General features: G+C 36.0%; 1 protein-coding gene across 2 annotated transcripts in view; it reads left to right on the forward strand.

The window, feature by feature from the left end:
- Positions 1 to 11,337, forward strand: part of PRKAR2B (protein kinase cAMP-dependent type II regulatory subunit beta) — an 81,271-nt gene extending 69,934 nt beyond the window's left edge. For both annotated transcript variants that reach the window (XM_040549033.1, XM_040549044.1), the window contains 7 exons: positions 2,565 to 2,671; positions 3,506 to 3,659; positions 5,054 to 5,155; positions 6,322 to 6,396; positions 7,253 to 7,318; positions 7,475 to 7,613; positions 9,076 to 11,337. In XM_040549033.1, coding sequence (XP_040404967.1) covers positions 2,565 to 2,671; positions 3,506 to 3,659; positions 5,054 to 5,155; positions 6,322 to 6,396; positions 7,253 to 7,318; positions 7,475 to 7,613; positions 9,076 to 9,209 — 777 coding nt within the window. In that variant the 3' untranslated portion in view covers positions 9,210 to 11,337. The remainder of the gene's footprint in view (positions 1 to 2,564; positions 2,672 to 3,505; positions 3,660 to 5,053; positions 5,156 to 6,321; positions 6,397 to 7,252; positions 7,319 to 7,474; positions 7,614 to 9,075) is intronic.
- The last annotated feature ends 6,106 nt before the right edge of the window (positions 11,338 to 17,443 follow it).

Raw genomic sequence — 17,443 nt, forward strand, 5'->3', positions numbered from 1 at the left:
TATAAAGAAAATCTTGGTACATGAACTTGGTTTGTATTGTGAATGCATCTTTCAGAAAATCTGATTTCTTACTCAGCCTCTTCATACTTAAGGAAGTTAAAGTATTTCCTCTTTCACAAAGGAAGGTGTTGAAAGTGTACTTTCATGGCAACAACACAAGATCCCCATAATTTTCTCCAGAATGTTGCTTTTTTGACATTTGCATGCTTCATCATTCAGAATGCGGCTATTAATCAGGGTATATAAATAAATATTACAGAGAATCAAATTTCATATACTTTAAACTTCAGTTTTGGCACTTCATATTCGTGGAGTACATTGTCCTCAAGAAAAAGAGATACTTTTAATGTTTGAATAAGCTGTATTAAGACAATGAAATTCTAGCAGAAGTCACAGCTCGCACAACATACATGTTCAATACTTCTGTTTTTCTGTAAATCTTATTTCTATTAAAGTTTTAGCATTTCAATAAAGTATCATTCTTTGAATATGGATTACTAGATTGACACAGCATTACACATAACGGATCTAAACATTTCTATAAAAAATGTCCTGGTTTTGTTTTATAAGTTATCTTATAAACCAGAACTGCTTTTAAAAAGTAACGCTTTCAGACTGAGCCATTCTACAAAATACTGGAATTAATTTTGCATATGATAACAGATCTACTTTTTAATTTTGAAATTACCCGGCTTTATCCTTTCAGAGCAGCTATAGAGAGTGCCAGTAAGCTGTGCCTCAGTTTGGCAGGGAATCAAGAGGATTCACATAGAAGCAAGCTAGGCAAGCAGCTTTTGTGATTCTTATGGTGAGAGCAAGAACCATGTGCCTGGCTTGGCTGTTGCAGTCTGCTCTATCGTTACTCTATGTAGAAATTTTTAGGGTTAGGCCCAGATGTCTTTGAGTTAGTTGCAGTTTACTGAGGAACTTAAAATGTGTGTCGTACTTCAGCAGATAATAAGCAGTTATTTTAGCTCTCAAATGTATTAACTTCAAGTGTTTAGAACAGTTTTTAAAGGGGAGTTGTATTTGTAAATTTTACTTGGCTGTCTAAAAAGTCATAGATTTACCTACCAGAAAAATCATTGGTTTTGGTGAGTTTGGTTCATACTTAGAAAATTGAAAATGTTCTTAGTACCAAGAAAGGTACTAAGTAGAGAGACAGTTAAAAGACTTCTTTCTGGCCTAGGTACACTGCATGATGTCTTACTATAGTTTACCATGATCTATACTGAGAGTAGATGCTGCCCATCTGTTGTTCTTTGTGCCCACACACGATAAATTAATTCTGTAAAGTAAAATTGTATTTGGCTGCTTCCATTTTTAAATAGGATCTGATAATGCAGTGCTACTGGTATTTTTAAAAGCTTTGTGGAAGTGAAGAAATTCAATAGATTAAAGGTGGAATTAATTCCATCTAACCTTATCTACCTAAAACTTAAGTATCTAACTTTGAGGTATAGTAGCTCTCTCTGTCATTGATGGGAAGAAGGAGGAATCTCTAGAGAATGATTCTGAGATACATGGTATGGTTATCTCTGCCCGTAGACTGCAGAAGGGCTCTAAAGGACTGACTTAGGCTGGTTTTGTTTGGAAGGTAAATGCCATTTTGCAGTGGTTGGAAATGCTAAGAAAGGAACCATTGTAAAACGCATGAGGATCTCAATCTACAGGCTTATCTATATTGTGTTTTTCAGTAGAATCTGTTTGGTCCAGTGCAATACATACTTAATAAGCTACAAAAAGTAGATGATTATTTTGTGCTTGTTCTCAGTGTTTTAAGTATATTGCTGAATAAACTGACAATAAAACGTGATTTATTAAGTTACCTTTTAGGATTCATGTCAATTCACGGAAGAGTTGCGTTTGTGGTTTTTTTTTTTTTACATGAATAATTAAGTTCTAGCAGGTTTACAACATACAAGACAAATTCTAAAATTATTGGTTTGTTTTTGTTAACAGACAGTCATTCAGAAGGTGACATTTTGTTAATCTGTTAACATTTCCCTCTAGACATTCATATTCCATTCAGTTTAATAAAGTATTTTTATAACCATGTGTACATTCCTCCTTCCCAACAAGTCTAGCATTTACTCAACCAAAGTGCTGCAGGTGTTGTATAATTTGGATTTTCAAAATACTTTGCAATCATTCTGAAACTTTAGATTCTATAAAATATTTCTAAAGGCAAAGCCAGGTAAGTGTATTGTTTGCAATAAGGGACAAAAATATGTAATTATGAAAGGTGAAATTCTGTTTCTGTGAAAGGTGAAATCACCTTTGGATCCTCACGAGCAATTTATTTCACAGTCAAGATCTGTGTTGTCGTTGGTAGAGATAAGAAAGGAAGATGGTATCTGAACACTGGAAGAAGAAAAAGTTAATTCTAAATAGTAAATGAAAATTATCTTTCTGATTGATCTTCACATTTCTGTAGCATGAACATTTCTATGTCCCTAAGGATTTTCTGCATATTCGGGAGGTGGAGCAGCTAGTTAATTTGAAGAGTAAGATTTTGAAAGCAGATGACAATTACTTTTTTTTTTCCATGTTCTTTTAAACAGGAACAGATGTCTCAGGTGTTGGATGCGATGTTTGAAAAGCTGGTTGAAGGAGGGGAACATGTCATTGATCAAGGGGATGATGGTGACAACTTCTACGTCATTGATAGGTGAATGCTGTCTTATAGCACAAAGTATTATGCAAAAAGTCTGCTGAGAAAGATCTTTCTCTATGTACTTGTACTTGATTCTTACTCATTTGCATGAAAGAAAGAAAATGGAACAAATGTGAAGCAGTAGAACAGTATCTGAGCTTTGGAAAGTGGTGTTTGGAAATCATCCACATGATTTATCAACGTGTACTATAGAATACTCAGCACTGAACAAAGCAGTGGCTGAGCATCGGTCAGTGAGGATGGCTTTGTCATGTTTTACGAGATACCAGATTTTGTTGCTTCCCCAAAACAAAAAGCAATTTATTAGTTTATATTACACAATCTCTCTATATCAGAATCTTACGTTGCTTTTCATATGTATTCATTGTGTCCTAATCTCTTCTAATTATTACCTTACAAATTACTATTTTGAAAGTTAAATAAATTGTATTATTCCTTTAATGGTCATATCATAGCAATATGTTACATTTATATATAGTATGGTTAAAATGAAATTAAGAAACATGGATACTGTGTTTGATCTTCATTTTTAATAAATACAATTCTGGTGATCAATAGATCACTGTAAATCTAGTCTGTTTCTACAATGAGTTGCTGTCAAAACTAGTAACCTTATCCTTCCCTTTAAAGAGGAACTACTTTTATTACTTATTGAAGTGATTGAGATGTTTCTGCAAGGTGCTTAATATAATTCAAGCAAACAAAATTATATTTGCCTGTATTTCAAACGCTTTATTTTTTGAATTCGTGGCATAAGAATATAGTGAGAGTGCTTAGCAAAGAATAGACCTCGATGCTACTCACTGTATCCATATATTTTATTAACAGAGGGACATACGATATTTATGTAAAATGTGATGGTGTTGGGAGGTGTGTTGGCACCTACGATAACCGAGGAAGTTTTGGTGAGTTGGCCTTAATGTACAATACACCCAGAGCAGCTACAATTATAGCTACCTCTCCTGGTGCCATCTGGGGTTTGGTAAGTGAAATGCTTGTGTAATGTATTATTCATTTGTTTTAAATATATTATATAAATTGCACTGATATGCTACCACAGCATCAAAAAAAGAGTTTAGAAAGTTTTAATATTAAAACTTCTGAGAACGCCTGACACTTTTTCCAGAAACTGCAGAAGCAAACTTGAGGCTCAAGAAAAGAGTTGATTTCTTTTTATTTTTTGTTTTTAAAAATGTTTTATTCTATTTTAATGGTAATTTCCCAAATTGCAAAATGTTTTCCCACAACTTGATAGGAAATGCCTTTGCTTTCAGAGTAAAATTCAAATATGAATATTATTTATTTATCAATGTTACAGTATTTGGATCTTTGTCCACAGTAACAGAATGTGCAAAAAGAGTAAAATTTGGTTAGCCATTCTTCAAGACTTGCGTATCAATTTAATGACTGTTCCCAAAACATTATTTTCCCATCGAAGCAAAATGTATATTTATTCATGCAAAATTTCTTTTATTTCTTTTTTAATTTGTATGACTTCTGGGATCATTGCAGAGTTTAGGACACTAAGAGAATAGCTTTAAATTGGACTGGGTTGTGTTGGCCAGCAATACCCACCTGTTGCAGTGAAGACTTATAAAACATTTCAATTCTCTCTCCAGGACATAGTCACATGAAGTTAAGAGAAGAAAACAGCATACATGTAGTTTTCCATCTGTCCATTTCACTTCAATTGCCAAATACCAAGGAATGTCCAGTTGGTTCTTTAGAGCAGCAATGAGTCTTGTTCTCCTGAAAAAGCAGAAAGTGGACTTACTGTGATCTAAGACCCAGATTCATGTATTTTGTTTTCATAAAATAAACTCTTTTTTTACATATCAATATATGTGGGACTTTGGGATGTTGAACAAACTTTGTAAATCGAATATTTAATTATTGAGGACTTCTTAAAGACCCGAAATTGTTTGTAAACCATCAAACACTAACTTGTTACACAGAGACTAATAAATACACAATTGACCTCCAGAAGGTTAGATTTTTTTTCCTGTTTTGAATTAAATGGTTTATATTTGGGATAGCTGTTGTTCACACCACTCCGTGCTCATCATGTAGGCAACCTGTTTAAGCAGATCTCTCTACTGTCTAAAAGTAAACTCTATATGTATGTTCTGCCAAAAGGCAAAGAAGCTTTTCACAACCTGATTAAGATCAGGAGCTTAATTTTAGGAGCTCTTGAATGACCTCTAGAGGAGTATCTCTTTCTCAACTGACTGTAAGAAGAGTCTAGACAGCTAGTATTATGGCTAAATTGAGTGACTATAATTGGGTAATTTGAACATCTTCAGCCATTTCTAAAGCATTTTCTACCACACGTATATTTTCTGTTACTAAACTCGCTTCTTCTCTTTGTGTTTACAGGACAGGGTAACGTTCCGAAGAATCATTGTAAAAAATAATGCCAAAAAGAGAAGAATGTATGAAAATTTTATTGAGTCATTGCCATTCCTTAAATCGTTAGAAGTAAGCTTTGCATTGCATTACTTTAATGGCTGTATCAGAGGTACTTGATATGATTCTGCTTCTGCAGTCATAAAATACGGAATTAAAATTTTCTCAACAATAACATTTGGCATACTTTTTTGGAAAAAGTATATAAAGACCGTACTTTGAAAGTATTTGCAAAGGCCATACTTTTTATATTTCTGAATTTTCATGATAAAGAACAGTTGTTAACATTGTATTAAAAATTGTATTTTTTTCTACTTTTACCTTCAATTTCTTGAGCTTAATTTTACTTGAGGTTTGTCAATAAAATTAAAAAATGACGTAGGAAATTTCAAAATATTTTCATTTAATGGCTATATTTTTTTACATGCATGCTTTTCTGAAATAACTTAGAAAGACTTGGTGTATAGGCTTCTTACAAAAACAGAGGCTCTATCAGAACATCTAGCTGTTAAAACTGTAACATACACTCAGAAATGCTGTTCAGTAGCTCTTTCTTTTTTAGTGATTATCAAAACAGGAGTATTAAGGTAGGCTGTTCTCTGTAAAGATTCATGGAAAGAAGTATGCCCTTGTGAGGCCCCACCTGGAGTGCTGCATCCAAGCCTGGGGCCCCCAGCACAAGAAAGATGTGGAGCTGTTAGAGAGAGTCCAGAGGAGGGCCACAAGGTTGATCGAAGGGCTGGAGCACCTCTCCTATGAAGAAAGGCTGAGGGAGCTGGGGATATTCAGCCTAGAGAAGAGAAGGCTGCGGGGTGACCTTATTACAGCTTTTCAATACTTAAAGGGGGCTTATGAAAAAGATGGAAAACAACTTTTTGCTCAGGCAGATAATGACAGGACAAGGGGGAATGGTTTTAAACTAAAAGAGGGGAGATTTAGATGAGATGTTAGCAGGACATTCTTCACTCTGAGGGCGGTGAGGCATTGGCACAGGCTGCCCAGAGAAGCTGTGGATGCCCCATCCCTGGAGATGTTCAAGGCCAGGCTGGATGGGGCTTTGGGCAGCCTGGTCTGGTGGGAGGTGTCCCTGCCCATGGCAGGGGGTTGGAATGAGATGATCTTTAAGGTTTCTTCCAACCCCAACCATTCTATGATTCTATGAAGAATAAAGAGACTTTCTAAGTACAGTATTGTAATGTTAATCAAATATTTCTCATGTTTTCTTTTTTTAAATGAAGGTATCGGAGCGTTTGAAAGTGGTTGATGTGATTGGCACCAAAGTGTACAAAGATGGGGAACAAATCATTGCTCAGGTACAGTTGTTTGTTTCTTGCTTTAGTTTTTCTCTTCCAAAAGGTAACAATTGCCATACTATTTATAAACAGAATATGGTTTTAAACTATGTTGTTCTTTGTCAAAAGAAACAAAATGAATCTGGTTTCTAATCTGATGGCCTGAATCTGGCAGAGGTGATACTATTTCATATGCTAATTTTTTACTTACACAGTACTCTGAAAAACATCCCTTTTTGTTGGTATAAATAAACAAGTCAATATTTTTAATGTTTTTAGAAATTCTAACTACATAAAGGAATGATTATTTACACTAAAGAGTACTGAAGACCTACCTTTTTTTAGTTGTATATGCTCTCACACATAAAGCTTATTTTTTAGGTAGTCCTGTGTGGAGCCAGGAGTTGGACTCTCTGATTCTTGTGGGTCCCTTTCAACTCAGGATATTCTATGACTCTATGATCTAGGAAAATCTTTAGGATAAGCAACTGAGATTGTCTCAACCAAAAATATTTACTGGATATCAGATACAGCCCCTAGAGGCTTATTTATACTGGAAACTCTGTAAGGGAAATCATTTGGAAGTTATGCAGAGGTGGAGAAACATGAGTAAGGATCCTAAAATCTTTCATATTTTTTTTTCCTGCTTTTTGTATAGGCTGTGTCTTTTCATGGAAAGGACTTGCTATCAGTTCTGTATAGTTGTTTTGATTGTTTTGTGCCTTGAGTGTGGATTTTACATTAAAAGTGGTTTCTTTGGCAGTAGGTATCAAAAAGGTTAACTTCAAGGCACTGGCTGCCAATATTTTAATGTTGCCATGAAACTAAAATTAAATTTCACATTTCATTTACCCACTTTATTTTTTTGCTTCTACAGGGTGACATGGCTGATTCTTTCTTCATTGTGGAATCTGGGGAAGTAAGGATTATAATGACAAGGAAGGTAAAACATCCCTAAAACACATATAATTTTATTTTTTTGAAATCTTGATGCATTCTAAGTGTTACTGTTGTTGTTTATGTTGCTTATTCAACTGTTAGTTCAGCAAATCTTGCACTCAATCTCTCTCTCTCTCTCTTTTTTTACCTGATATTTCAGGGTAAACCAGATGTAGAAGAGAATGGAGCAGTTGAAATAGCTCGATGCTCAAGAGGACAGTATTTTGGAGAACTTGCTCTTGTAACCAACAAACCACGAGCTGCTTCTGCATTTGCTCTTGGCACCGTAAAATGTTTAGGTATTGTTCAGTAATATTTTATATCTAATATAAAATTAGATATGATGTATTTGATTGTTTTAATTGTGAACTCCATCTTTCTCCAGCATATAAGAGTAAATTACTGTTACCCTCATTAGACTTTTTAAGCACATCATCTATTACTATGCATTCCTATTTAGTTTATTTATATGCAAAAAATATTTGTAATTAATAATTGGTATTGAACACAAATTCTCCAACATTTTTCTGATTACATGGAAGTAAATTTTGCTTCCAGATAGTGCAGAGAGTGCAGAGAGTATTGCTGCAAACCTTTTATAGTTATCAGAGAAATCTGTCCAACACAGCAGCCAGGTAAAGAATTTCTTTTCTCAGTATACTATCACCCAAGAAATAACTTTGTGGTAAAACTTCTGTCCCATTTTATCACCATGACTTAAGCTTTAACAAATTCTTTGTCTTAACCAGCTGTTAATTTAATCATTCTGTCACACTGTAGCCTGCTTATAGATAACTTCTTCTCACCCATTACTTTTCATAGTCTAATGTTTAGTTTCTACATGCCTGCATCCAGTAATGGATGACTGTAAAGACAAATCTGGCTTCCTTGAAATGATGGTTTGATTATCAAGCCAGTAACCAAAAAGTTTTTCTTTCTTATGAACTTATTATTTTTTAAAATCCTTCTCTCCAAACACACCCAGATGAACAGGCAATAAAAATTAAAAATCATAAAGAGAAAAGAATGAGAGGCAGTGGTGGGGAAGAATGTCATCACCCAGCATTGGTGAGTCACTAAGATCTCTGGCACTTCCAGAATGTCAGAGATCTGAACTTTTCTCAGGAGCCAAGGGACTACAGGCCACCAGGTTGGAAGCTGATTGAAGTATGAGGTTTCCTCCCTGACCTGTTGGCTAGAACGACAGATAACATTATACAGTCAGGGAAGGAAAACATTCTGGTTGGCTAGAGCACATTGACACAACATGTGAATTACTGTTTCCAACTTTTCCTATGTTTGCTGGGAAATAAATATGTTAGTCTCCACTGTGAGTAGAAACAAGTGAAAAATGGCAAGGAAATATGCTAAGGTAGACCCCAAATATAGCCAACAACATCAGCAAAGGATGCATTTTTTTTGAAAGCTCAAGGGTCTAAAGACTGTATTCTGTGGAGGAGTCTAGGCCCCTCCAACTTCTCCAGGAGCTCTTGCATCGCATAAATCTTAATTCAAAAATATTTTCAAAATGAGAAACCCAGCAAATTCTAAGTTCATTTATGAAGCATCAAGACAGCAGTATGTTGGTTGATCTCGTTTCTGGTACGGTAAGTGGTTCTCTTCTGTGTAAACAAAGTGTATGCCTCAGTACTATCTTTCCTGTTACCATTGAAAATTTTACATTGGAATGTCATCTAAGATTGGTGGCAGCAACTGACCAGCATATCTTATTCTTTCTCTTTCTCTCCCCTTTTATCTTAGTCATGGATGTGCAGGCATTTGAAAGGCTTTTGGGACCTTGTATGGAAATTCTGAAAAGAAACATTGCAAACTATGAAGAGCAGCTAGTTGCTCTGTTTGGAACAAACATGGACATTGCTGATACCAGTGCATGAACTAAACATTGGAGCAACAAGATCTGTTATGATAATATAGCACAGTAGTGGTTAGTCCACTGAGAAATTGTCTCTCTTCCTATAGATGCCAGGCATTTTCTGTGATTTTAGGAGCGGGTTTGGGGGTATTTTTGGACTTATTACAGTGGAAATACAGTAAACAAAATAGGAATTTAATAAATTGTGGGCTTGATTTTTGAAAGTGCTCAGCACTGATGGTTCCATCTGACATTAAGAAGACCTGCAGTGGCACAGCACCTTTGAAAATCAAGTCCTTTAACACAACATTTCAATAAAGAGTAGATTTCAAAAAAACCCACGTGATGAACTTGTTAAACCAGCTTCTGTTCTTCAAAATGGTTACAATTTTTCTGGGAAGACTGTTAGTTTGAATGTGGTATGTTGAAAGTATTAGTGCACACAAAGTGTTTATATGTATTAATACAGAAGATATACAGTAGATATTACTTTCTGACTATTACGGTTGTCATGATTTTATGTTGCATTTATCACGAGTGTAGTGAATCACAAGACTAATCGTAAGATAAAGCATGACAATGCATTTTGTGTAACGCTCATGACCCAGATCTGATTTTTAACATTTTGTAATTTGTCTTAAAGTCCTCTTTGTTTAATATGTCATGTTTCAGCACGACATTGTAATATCTTATGCAATTTAGAGGACTTGTATATTTTTGCAATAAACTGCATTTTTTATTAGTTACATGTATTCTGTACAGTCTAGAGTGAGAACAGCTGACAAATTAACCTTAATGCTTTAAAAGCAAAGGTATAGGTTGTTGTCATGTTCTGCCTAATCATGCATAACCTATGTTGTTTTACTTCTCCCTTGTTTTATATTTATGCATTTTGTCTTCTCTATCTGTGCTTGTTCTCTAGTTAGTTGTTTTTTTTAGATCTCACCTTTTTTATCTGTTAAATCTTTTACCTATTTCAATCGATCTCTGTATATCTCTCTTCTTGCAGTCTAATCTTAGCTATCAAAGACCAGATCCAATTACTGATGTGACTGATACTGAAAGCCATGCTAAACTAAGCTTGTTCTTGAAAAATCCTTATCAGCAAGTACAAAAGTATTATTGAATTTTAAAGATCAATAGTTTAAAAGCTTTGTACAAGTCTGGAAATTATGCTGCTGTTAAAGCTAACATGTCCTGCTTTCAAAACCTGTAGGTCATCGTAAAATAATACCTTTTTAGCCATAATAGCATGGGATACCTTCTGAGACTGAAGAGAGAGACTATCATCATAAATACGAGCACAGGGCTCATTGCTTACAAAGGTCTGTGACTGGAAATTTCAGGCACAGTCCAGTTTTAATACTGTTTACTGACCTATCTGTTGATGTATGTGGAAAGCTAGTGCACGTAATGGCAACTGGCAGTGGTTCTGCCAAAATGGTACTACAGGAATTGTAGGGAGGGAGGCTGCTTGTGCCCTGTTTTGAATACCTGAATGATAACATCTTTCCTTCTTAGATAATGACTTTTCTAATGCCATATATTTGTGTATGTTGATGTAATTATTACCCCATAGTTAGTGATACGTTCTGACCATTTATATAATCATACCCGCATATGAAATTATGATTATATAATTATAATATATAATTTATATCATACAGTATGATGTAAATTATAAGGCAAATTATTAACAAAACAGAATCTGAGCAAAATTTACAAGTGTCATGTTTTTTAACCTAGAAACCTGGTATGAACAATTACACATATAACTTGCCTTTGTACTTTTGATTTATGGAAAAAAAGAGAAGCCTGTTATACTAGAAGGAAATATCAGGTAACCAAAATCTACACACTTGTCATTCTGTATGCTTAATCTCTAAAAGCTACCTATATTTTGCACTAGCTTAATGTGATTAAGAGAAATGCTAGAAATTACTTGTATGGCAGTAAACTACAATCAAGGCCATAAATGCCAGTCACGATATTTTCAATATTGTTGGTTATATTTAAAGTTTCCTTACAATAAACGACACTTTTATATATATAAATATATGTTTATTGATATTGTTGTGTTTTAATTCCATTATTATAAAGCTGCAAGTGAACTATTTATATTCATTTATTAAAACATTCCTAATTCTTAACAGTTTCATGTCGATTTTCATAAATGAAGTTATTCAGATACTCTAGCTACTCAGTAGAGACAAAATGTTGGTGTGGTATTTGTCCTAGCTGCTTTGTATTTGATGATTTGCTTGTAGTTTATAGCTGGGAAGAAGATGTGGTAGTGGGGAGTGACAAATTTAAGATAATCAGACACTTTGGATGTTTTGGGTCGCAAAGTCTGGCTTACTGTTATGGCAATTTTATTGTGTTGCCCTTGGGGACTGGATGGTTTTTGGAATTTTCTTTGTTGGTGAATTGCCAACAGTAATAAATTGTTGCTTTGTAAGTTTTGTACAAATCCATATATCCTTCATCAGTCAGCATTTGGGATTTCTTCTAGATCTAGTCATGTGTACACTTCAGACATGGCAGCCTTAGTGTCATGAATGTGACATGTTCATCCTAAAAAGGGAATCATGGCAAGTCACTGATATTTAATTATTTGGGCATTTCAAAAAGAAAAAAAAGTAGATAGTTCTCATAGTTTTGAGCAATGCCATATTTACCTTGTGAGAGTATCTATGTCCATGTTTAGATTACCTGAAACTTGCAGTATTAAAGATTTTATCATCTTTGTTTGCAGTCAGGTTGCTCGGCGTCTGCATGTTAGTCTGCTCTCTCCTCTCTCCCCAACCTCCCCAGCGATTTGTAATTCTTCAGATGATTTAAATGAATTTGACAAAAGTTCTAAAGTGGAAAACCAACTAAATAAATGCTTCAATGAGTTTGCTGAAAATATGCCCTGCTGGGTAAGAAGCAGGGCTTCTTTCCTAAGAAAGAAGCCTGAGAGAAATTCTGTATGAAAAAGGCAGTCACGGGCTCACATGTTGTTAAGCACAAGAGAATCCACAAGGCACTGAATGTTTACAAATGTCTTAACCATGGGAAAAAAATTTCAACCACAGCCCTCAGTCAATCACAAGACAGAAACCCCGAGGAAACTAAGCTTCCTTGGTCCTAGTGCTGATGCCACTACTTTTTAAATGTCATTTTTTTGTGCTTCGTGAGATTTTGTTTAAGTTCATCTGGGATAAAAGCTTGTGAAATCACACCCTTCTACACCTCCTGTTTGAGGTCCAGAAGTGACCGATTGTAAAAGTCCTGGAGCAAAGCTATGAAGAGCACTGTGAAACCACCTGCAACGTAAGCCGTTGTCACGCCATCTTCTTTCCTAGTCTTGTCCTTGGTATTCAGTGAAGATTGCTCTGGTCCTTGCTGGAATGGTAGAGTTTTGTTGAAATGTTTGGTGCTTTAAGCTTCGTATAAGGTGACTCTGGAATCGGTTACATCACAGCTTGTGTCATTTTGTAGTTTATGACATGCTTGCCATGGAAGGTTTTATTTTTTTCAGTGTAGAGGGTTCCCAGATATGCAAAATGACTATCTACTGGTCATCCTTCACAGAACTGGCACATGAAATTCCTAGTCTTTTTGTCACTGACTGCATATGATAGCTTCTGCTGAACAAAGTGCTTAGCTGAAAGTCAGTTTGCCACTGCACAAACGTTCTTACATGTTCTTGCTAAAGTTATGTTTAAACCTCTTTTTATCCACACATACACGTGATGGTTATAGCTGTTCTCAGAGTTTCCAAGATACCTTCCTCTCCTGTGTCTGTAGTCCTCAAATAAGTATTACTGCAGTTTTCCCTGTGAGGAACTGCTTTTTTGTGTGCCAAATATGTAGAGATCTGTGGTGTCGACTGTCTTTTTAGGATCACTTTCAAATCAATGAGAGTTGGATATTCCTTCAAATATATACCAGGACTGTTTCTAAATTCTCCATCCACATTATGACTTAGAAGGGTGCTTAACAGTGGTGGACTGAAGGGGAGCAGAAAAACCTTGAAATGATATTTAAAAAAAAAAAAAGATTTTGATCTCATGTGCCCCCCACAAATCCAGTGGAGCTGGAGAGCAGTAATGGTGTTGCCATTGGCTGTGTTTCCTCTTTAGAACTGGTGAAGGTTTACGTATGCTCCATAGGGAAGAGTGGAAAGCCAAACAATTACATAAAGGAAAAACAAAACAGTGTGAAGAACTCCAACACAAGTTATGCTAGGCCATTTTGACAGTATGTGCTGACTCAAACTCTTCTGATTGAGATAAATGAAATTAGGACAGACTAAAAATAGCACCGTGGCATGGTATGAATACTTTGGCCTTTCTTCTTTGGAAGTATTGAATTATTTCAGCTGAGTAGCTATGAAGTTTTGGGAAAGGATAACAGTGTGTAGGTCTCACTGTGTGGAGGAGGAATTCCCTTGCGACCAAGTGAGCCTCTCAGTGCTGCTCCCCCACATCTCTGAAGATGCTGGAAACTCTGTTTTGATAAATGATAAATGTCATATTTGGAAAAGGCTATGTGACTTCCACCAAGCTGTATCCTATTTTTCTCCTAGTTGCTTTGTCCTTGTGGAGTTGGATGGTGTGTGACTATCTTAAGCAACCTTAGCTTCGCTGTCCTTTTAGCTCCTACTCTTACTTTTGGCTATGTCTGTATGGTTATATCCATAGTAGGAAATTACATGCCTGACGCAATTTGCTAGTACTGAGGCATCAAATGGCCAACATTCATACCATTTTCTAGTATTTGTGTAGGCTCATTTATAAGCTGTCTTACAAACTTTTTTCTGGCTTTCCATATGGGATGGCCGTATGCAGATGGCCAACTGAGAATAGTCCTTGGCCCACGCTAGCTCCCAAACCGTATCTGAGAATTATTTGCTATTGGCCCCCACAAAAACATGCCAGGACTATTCTTTAAAAAAAAATAATAATAAAAAAAATCAGTACAGATGATTGTATTCCAGTACCCAGGAATACTCCCTCACACTTTAATTTACTAGTGTAGAGAGAACTTACAGATCATCTGTAGTCTCTTCATGATTTGTTTTTCTGCAAGCTTTGAGCTGGGATAGGGCGTTTTCTTATTTCCCTTTCTTCTGGATTGTTTCTTGATCTGTTAGATCTTTATTTTTTTCTTGATACCATTGTCATTTTTTGTCTTGCTCTGTCTCGGTAGATAGTTTAACAGTTTAACTAAAACTGGAATCTATGCCATAATGACATGAAGTAAATTTCTCATTCATTCCTGACCTGACTTATCTGCGTTGTGGTTTGTTCTCTTCTCCCCTGTTTGAACCACTGTAGGATGCAAGCAAGGATTCCCTTCTAGCAGTCAAATGAATTGTTTGCTGATCTTTCCTGGAAACGCCAAGTCCTCTGTCCTGTGCTCTGCCTTCCCAACAGCATCTGCTGTGAGGATATGAAAGAGGTGAAGTGGGGGTGGGCATGCCTTAGGAGCCTTTAGGAAGGTGGAGCAAGTCAGCCACCATTGCAGCTAGCCATAAAAGGCTGTGAGAAGAGGGATGGAGTAGGAATAGCTATAGAAGATACTGAAGTCATTGTGGAAGGAGAAGAATGATGTGCGACGGCCAGGCAGAATGGCAGCAGAACAGAGGCTGGCACATTGGGTAAAAGTGGAAGCTCTGGTGAGCAGGGTTGATCTGAAGCCTAGGGAGTATTTCGTTAATTACTGAGAGTGAATAACTACGTGTGGATGTGAAAGCATCTGTGTAGCAGAATTAAAATAATGATATGCTGTATTTCAGAGACTCAGCAGTAGTTATGTCATAAAAGCAAGCCAGGACATTGTCTTTTCAGAAAAGTACAGATAGAAACAAACCCAATATAAAATATTTATTTTACTAGTATGACTTTTTATTTTTAAAAATCTACCTTGTGATTTCTTAACTTTGAGGCTGACAATTTTAAGAAATAAATAGATAGGATAAGAAAGGGAGGGTAAATGCAAATTTATCTGTATCATTATTTTCTGTTTGTGTAGAGCCTCCTGGTTATTTTGTGCTCCTTGGTAACCATCCATACATAAGGCGACGAGAATTCACAATCAACACTTGACAATTTCCCACCTTGCCTATCTCTCTTAAAACAGAAAAAGCAACTGAATCAGCAAAGCTGCCGACGTTGTCAGTGTTACACAGTATTGATTCATTCTCTGAGCACGCATTCATTTTGAGAATGGTGTAAGGCAAGGTAGGGTGTGTGTGTGTGGAGTAATGATTTAATTAGAGAGTAGACATGCAGAGCAAGGAGTATGGGATTGACATAATCTTAATTCTAAAATTTAGAAGATACATACTTGACTTCAACCAGGGAGTTTGTAAGTAATCTTTGATATGGTTTTGTGTGTTCTACTGCCATCTACTGTATAGAATGTGTCCTCTTATTCATTTTCTCATCTCACTGAATAAATTTTAATTTACACTATGCAAAGAAGAGGAGGTTGATTTGAAAATAAGAAAGATGTTATGTTTCTGGTGTTAGACTCATAAAAAACAATTCAGACGCCCATATTTATGAGATTTTAATCTAAGTCCTAAGTAGGATTCATATTTATGTGTTTTTTCTGTATGTTATAGATGGTAAGTGTGATACCAAGGCTCTAATTCAGCTGTGGTATTTACTCGTCTAGACCAGTATCTGGAGTCTGGGCCAATGGATCTGAGAAGACTGGGCTTCACATGTAACCTTTACACACAAGTTTTTGTAAAGAATTGGGAACTTTCCCAGCAAATGCGTTTTCCCAAAGTAGTTGTAAAATATTTTCCATTTAGGTAGAAAAAGCATGTAATGGGGTGGAAATGCACTCCACAACAAGGTATTAACCTTTAGGTTGACAGTGTTTTTCTGAAGAAAACATTGGGCCTGGAAACAGGATTTTGTACCTTCCACAGCCACTTGATCTGGCCTGTGTAGTCCTTTCCTTTTCCACTGTGGTAGAAGGGGATTTCTTGAGGAGTAAACAGGGAGTTTTACCTTCCAAGTGGCTGTACCACAATCTTAGTAACCTGTTGGCAGAGTGGAGACATCTGTGTATACAGGTCTTCTGCCAAACCTCGATCTGGAAACGCAAGGTCCATGGTAAATTTTATGTGAAATAAAAAAACAGCATCTCAGGCCTCTCCCCAAAGAGCCTAAAGGTTGTTTAGACTTACACAGGAGATCAAAGGAGAAAAGCGAAGGGAATGAAGGAACACAGCTTTAAAGTTAATTTTCTTGTAGAGAGGTGTAAAGATGATTCCTGATTTACCACTTTTCAGTTTATTAAAACATGTATTTTAGAGAGAGGATGCTGTAAAAGTTTTCTTATATAAATATCTACCAGTTACTTAGGAAAGGCTTTAATTCTAAACACAGGGAAAACCTGAGCTTGTGGAATGTCGAGTTAGACAGTCGGTATTATAAAAAGCAGTCTGGTTTCTTCATAGTTGAGACTCAACGTTAATTTTCAGATTTTTTCCAGAGGCATTTGTTCCAATCGTGGTGTTTTCAAATTGGGAAAATGATCTGTAAAGGGCCGTTTTGTTATGTAATTAAGCACCAAAGATTTTTTAGTTAAAAAAAAAAAAAAAAAAAAAAGGGACTGATTTCCTGCTGACTTTGTTGTTGTTGTTAGGTAAACTAGCACATATAAAAAGTGATCACCTCCAATTCGTACTGCAGAAGATACTGGGTGTTTTTAAAAGTGATGTCTCTTCAGTGCCTTACAAATTGGAATGACTTTACTAACAGGCAAACTATTGCTTCCTGGAGAAACCAAATCTCAAACTGTCCAGAAATCTGCATGCAGTTTGTGCTTTGATACTAAGTACAATTTCAGTATGTGATTTTTTTAATTCCGTTGCGTAACCCTTCTGGACGTGTGGTAACGATACAAACAGCATTCCCCCTAGTGGCCACCACCAGCATGTTTCACGGGGCTCAAAGCTCGCAGGGAACTCTAGGTCATGAGTCATTATTATTTACATTGGAATAGCTAATTTTTTTTTGCTTGCTTGCTTAACCAACTGTTAGCATACCTAAACGTCAGGACTGTTGTAGATACTACATTAAATTGCAACAACAGCTCCAATACACTGATTTAAGACATCTTTATGTGACTGGGATGGTGTTGAAAGCAGTGCACCAAGTTAATTTTCTCGGGAAATCTCGACTATCTCCATGGGTTGTTTTAAACACTATGGTTTATTTCTGAACTGTGCACGGATGTGTCATGCAG

Source organism: Cygnus olor, chromosome 1, assembly GCF_009769625.2.
Source record: "Cygnus olor isolate bCygOlo1 chromosome 1, bCygOlo1.pri.v2, whole genome shotgun sequence".
Classification (NCBI taxonomy): Eukaryota; Metazoa; Chordata; class Aves; order Anseriformes; family Anatidae; genus Cygnus; species Cygnus olor.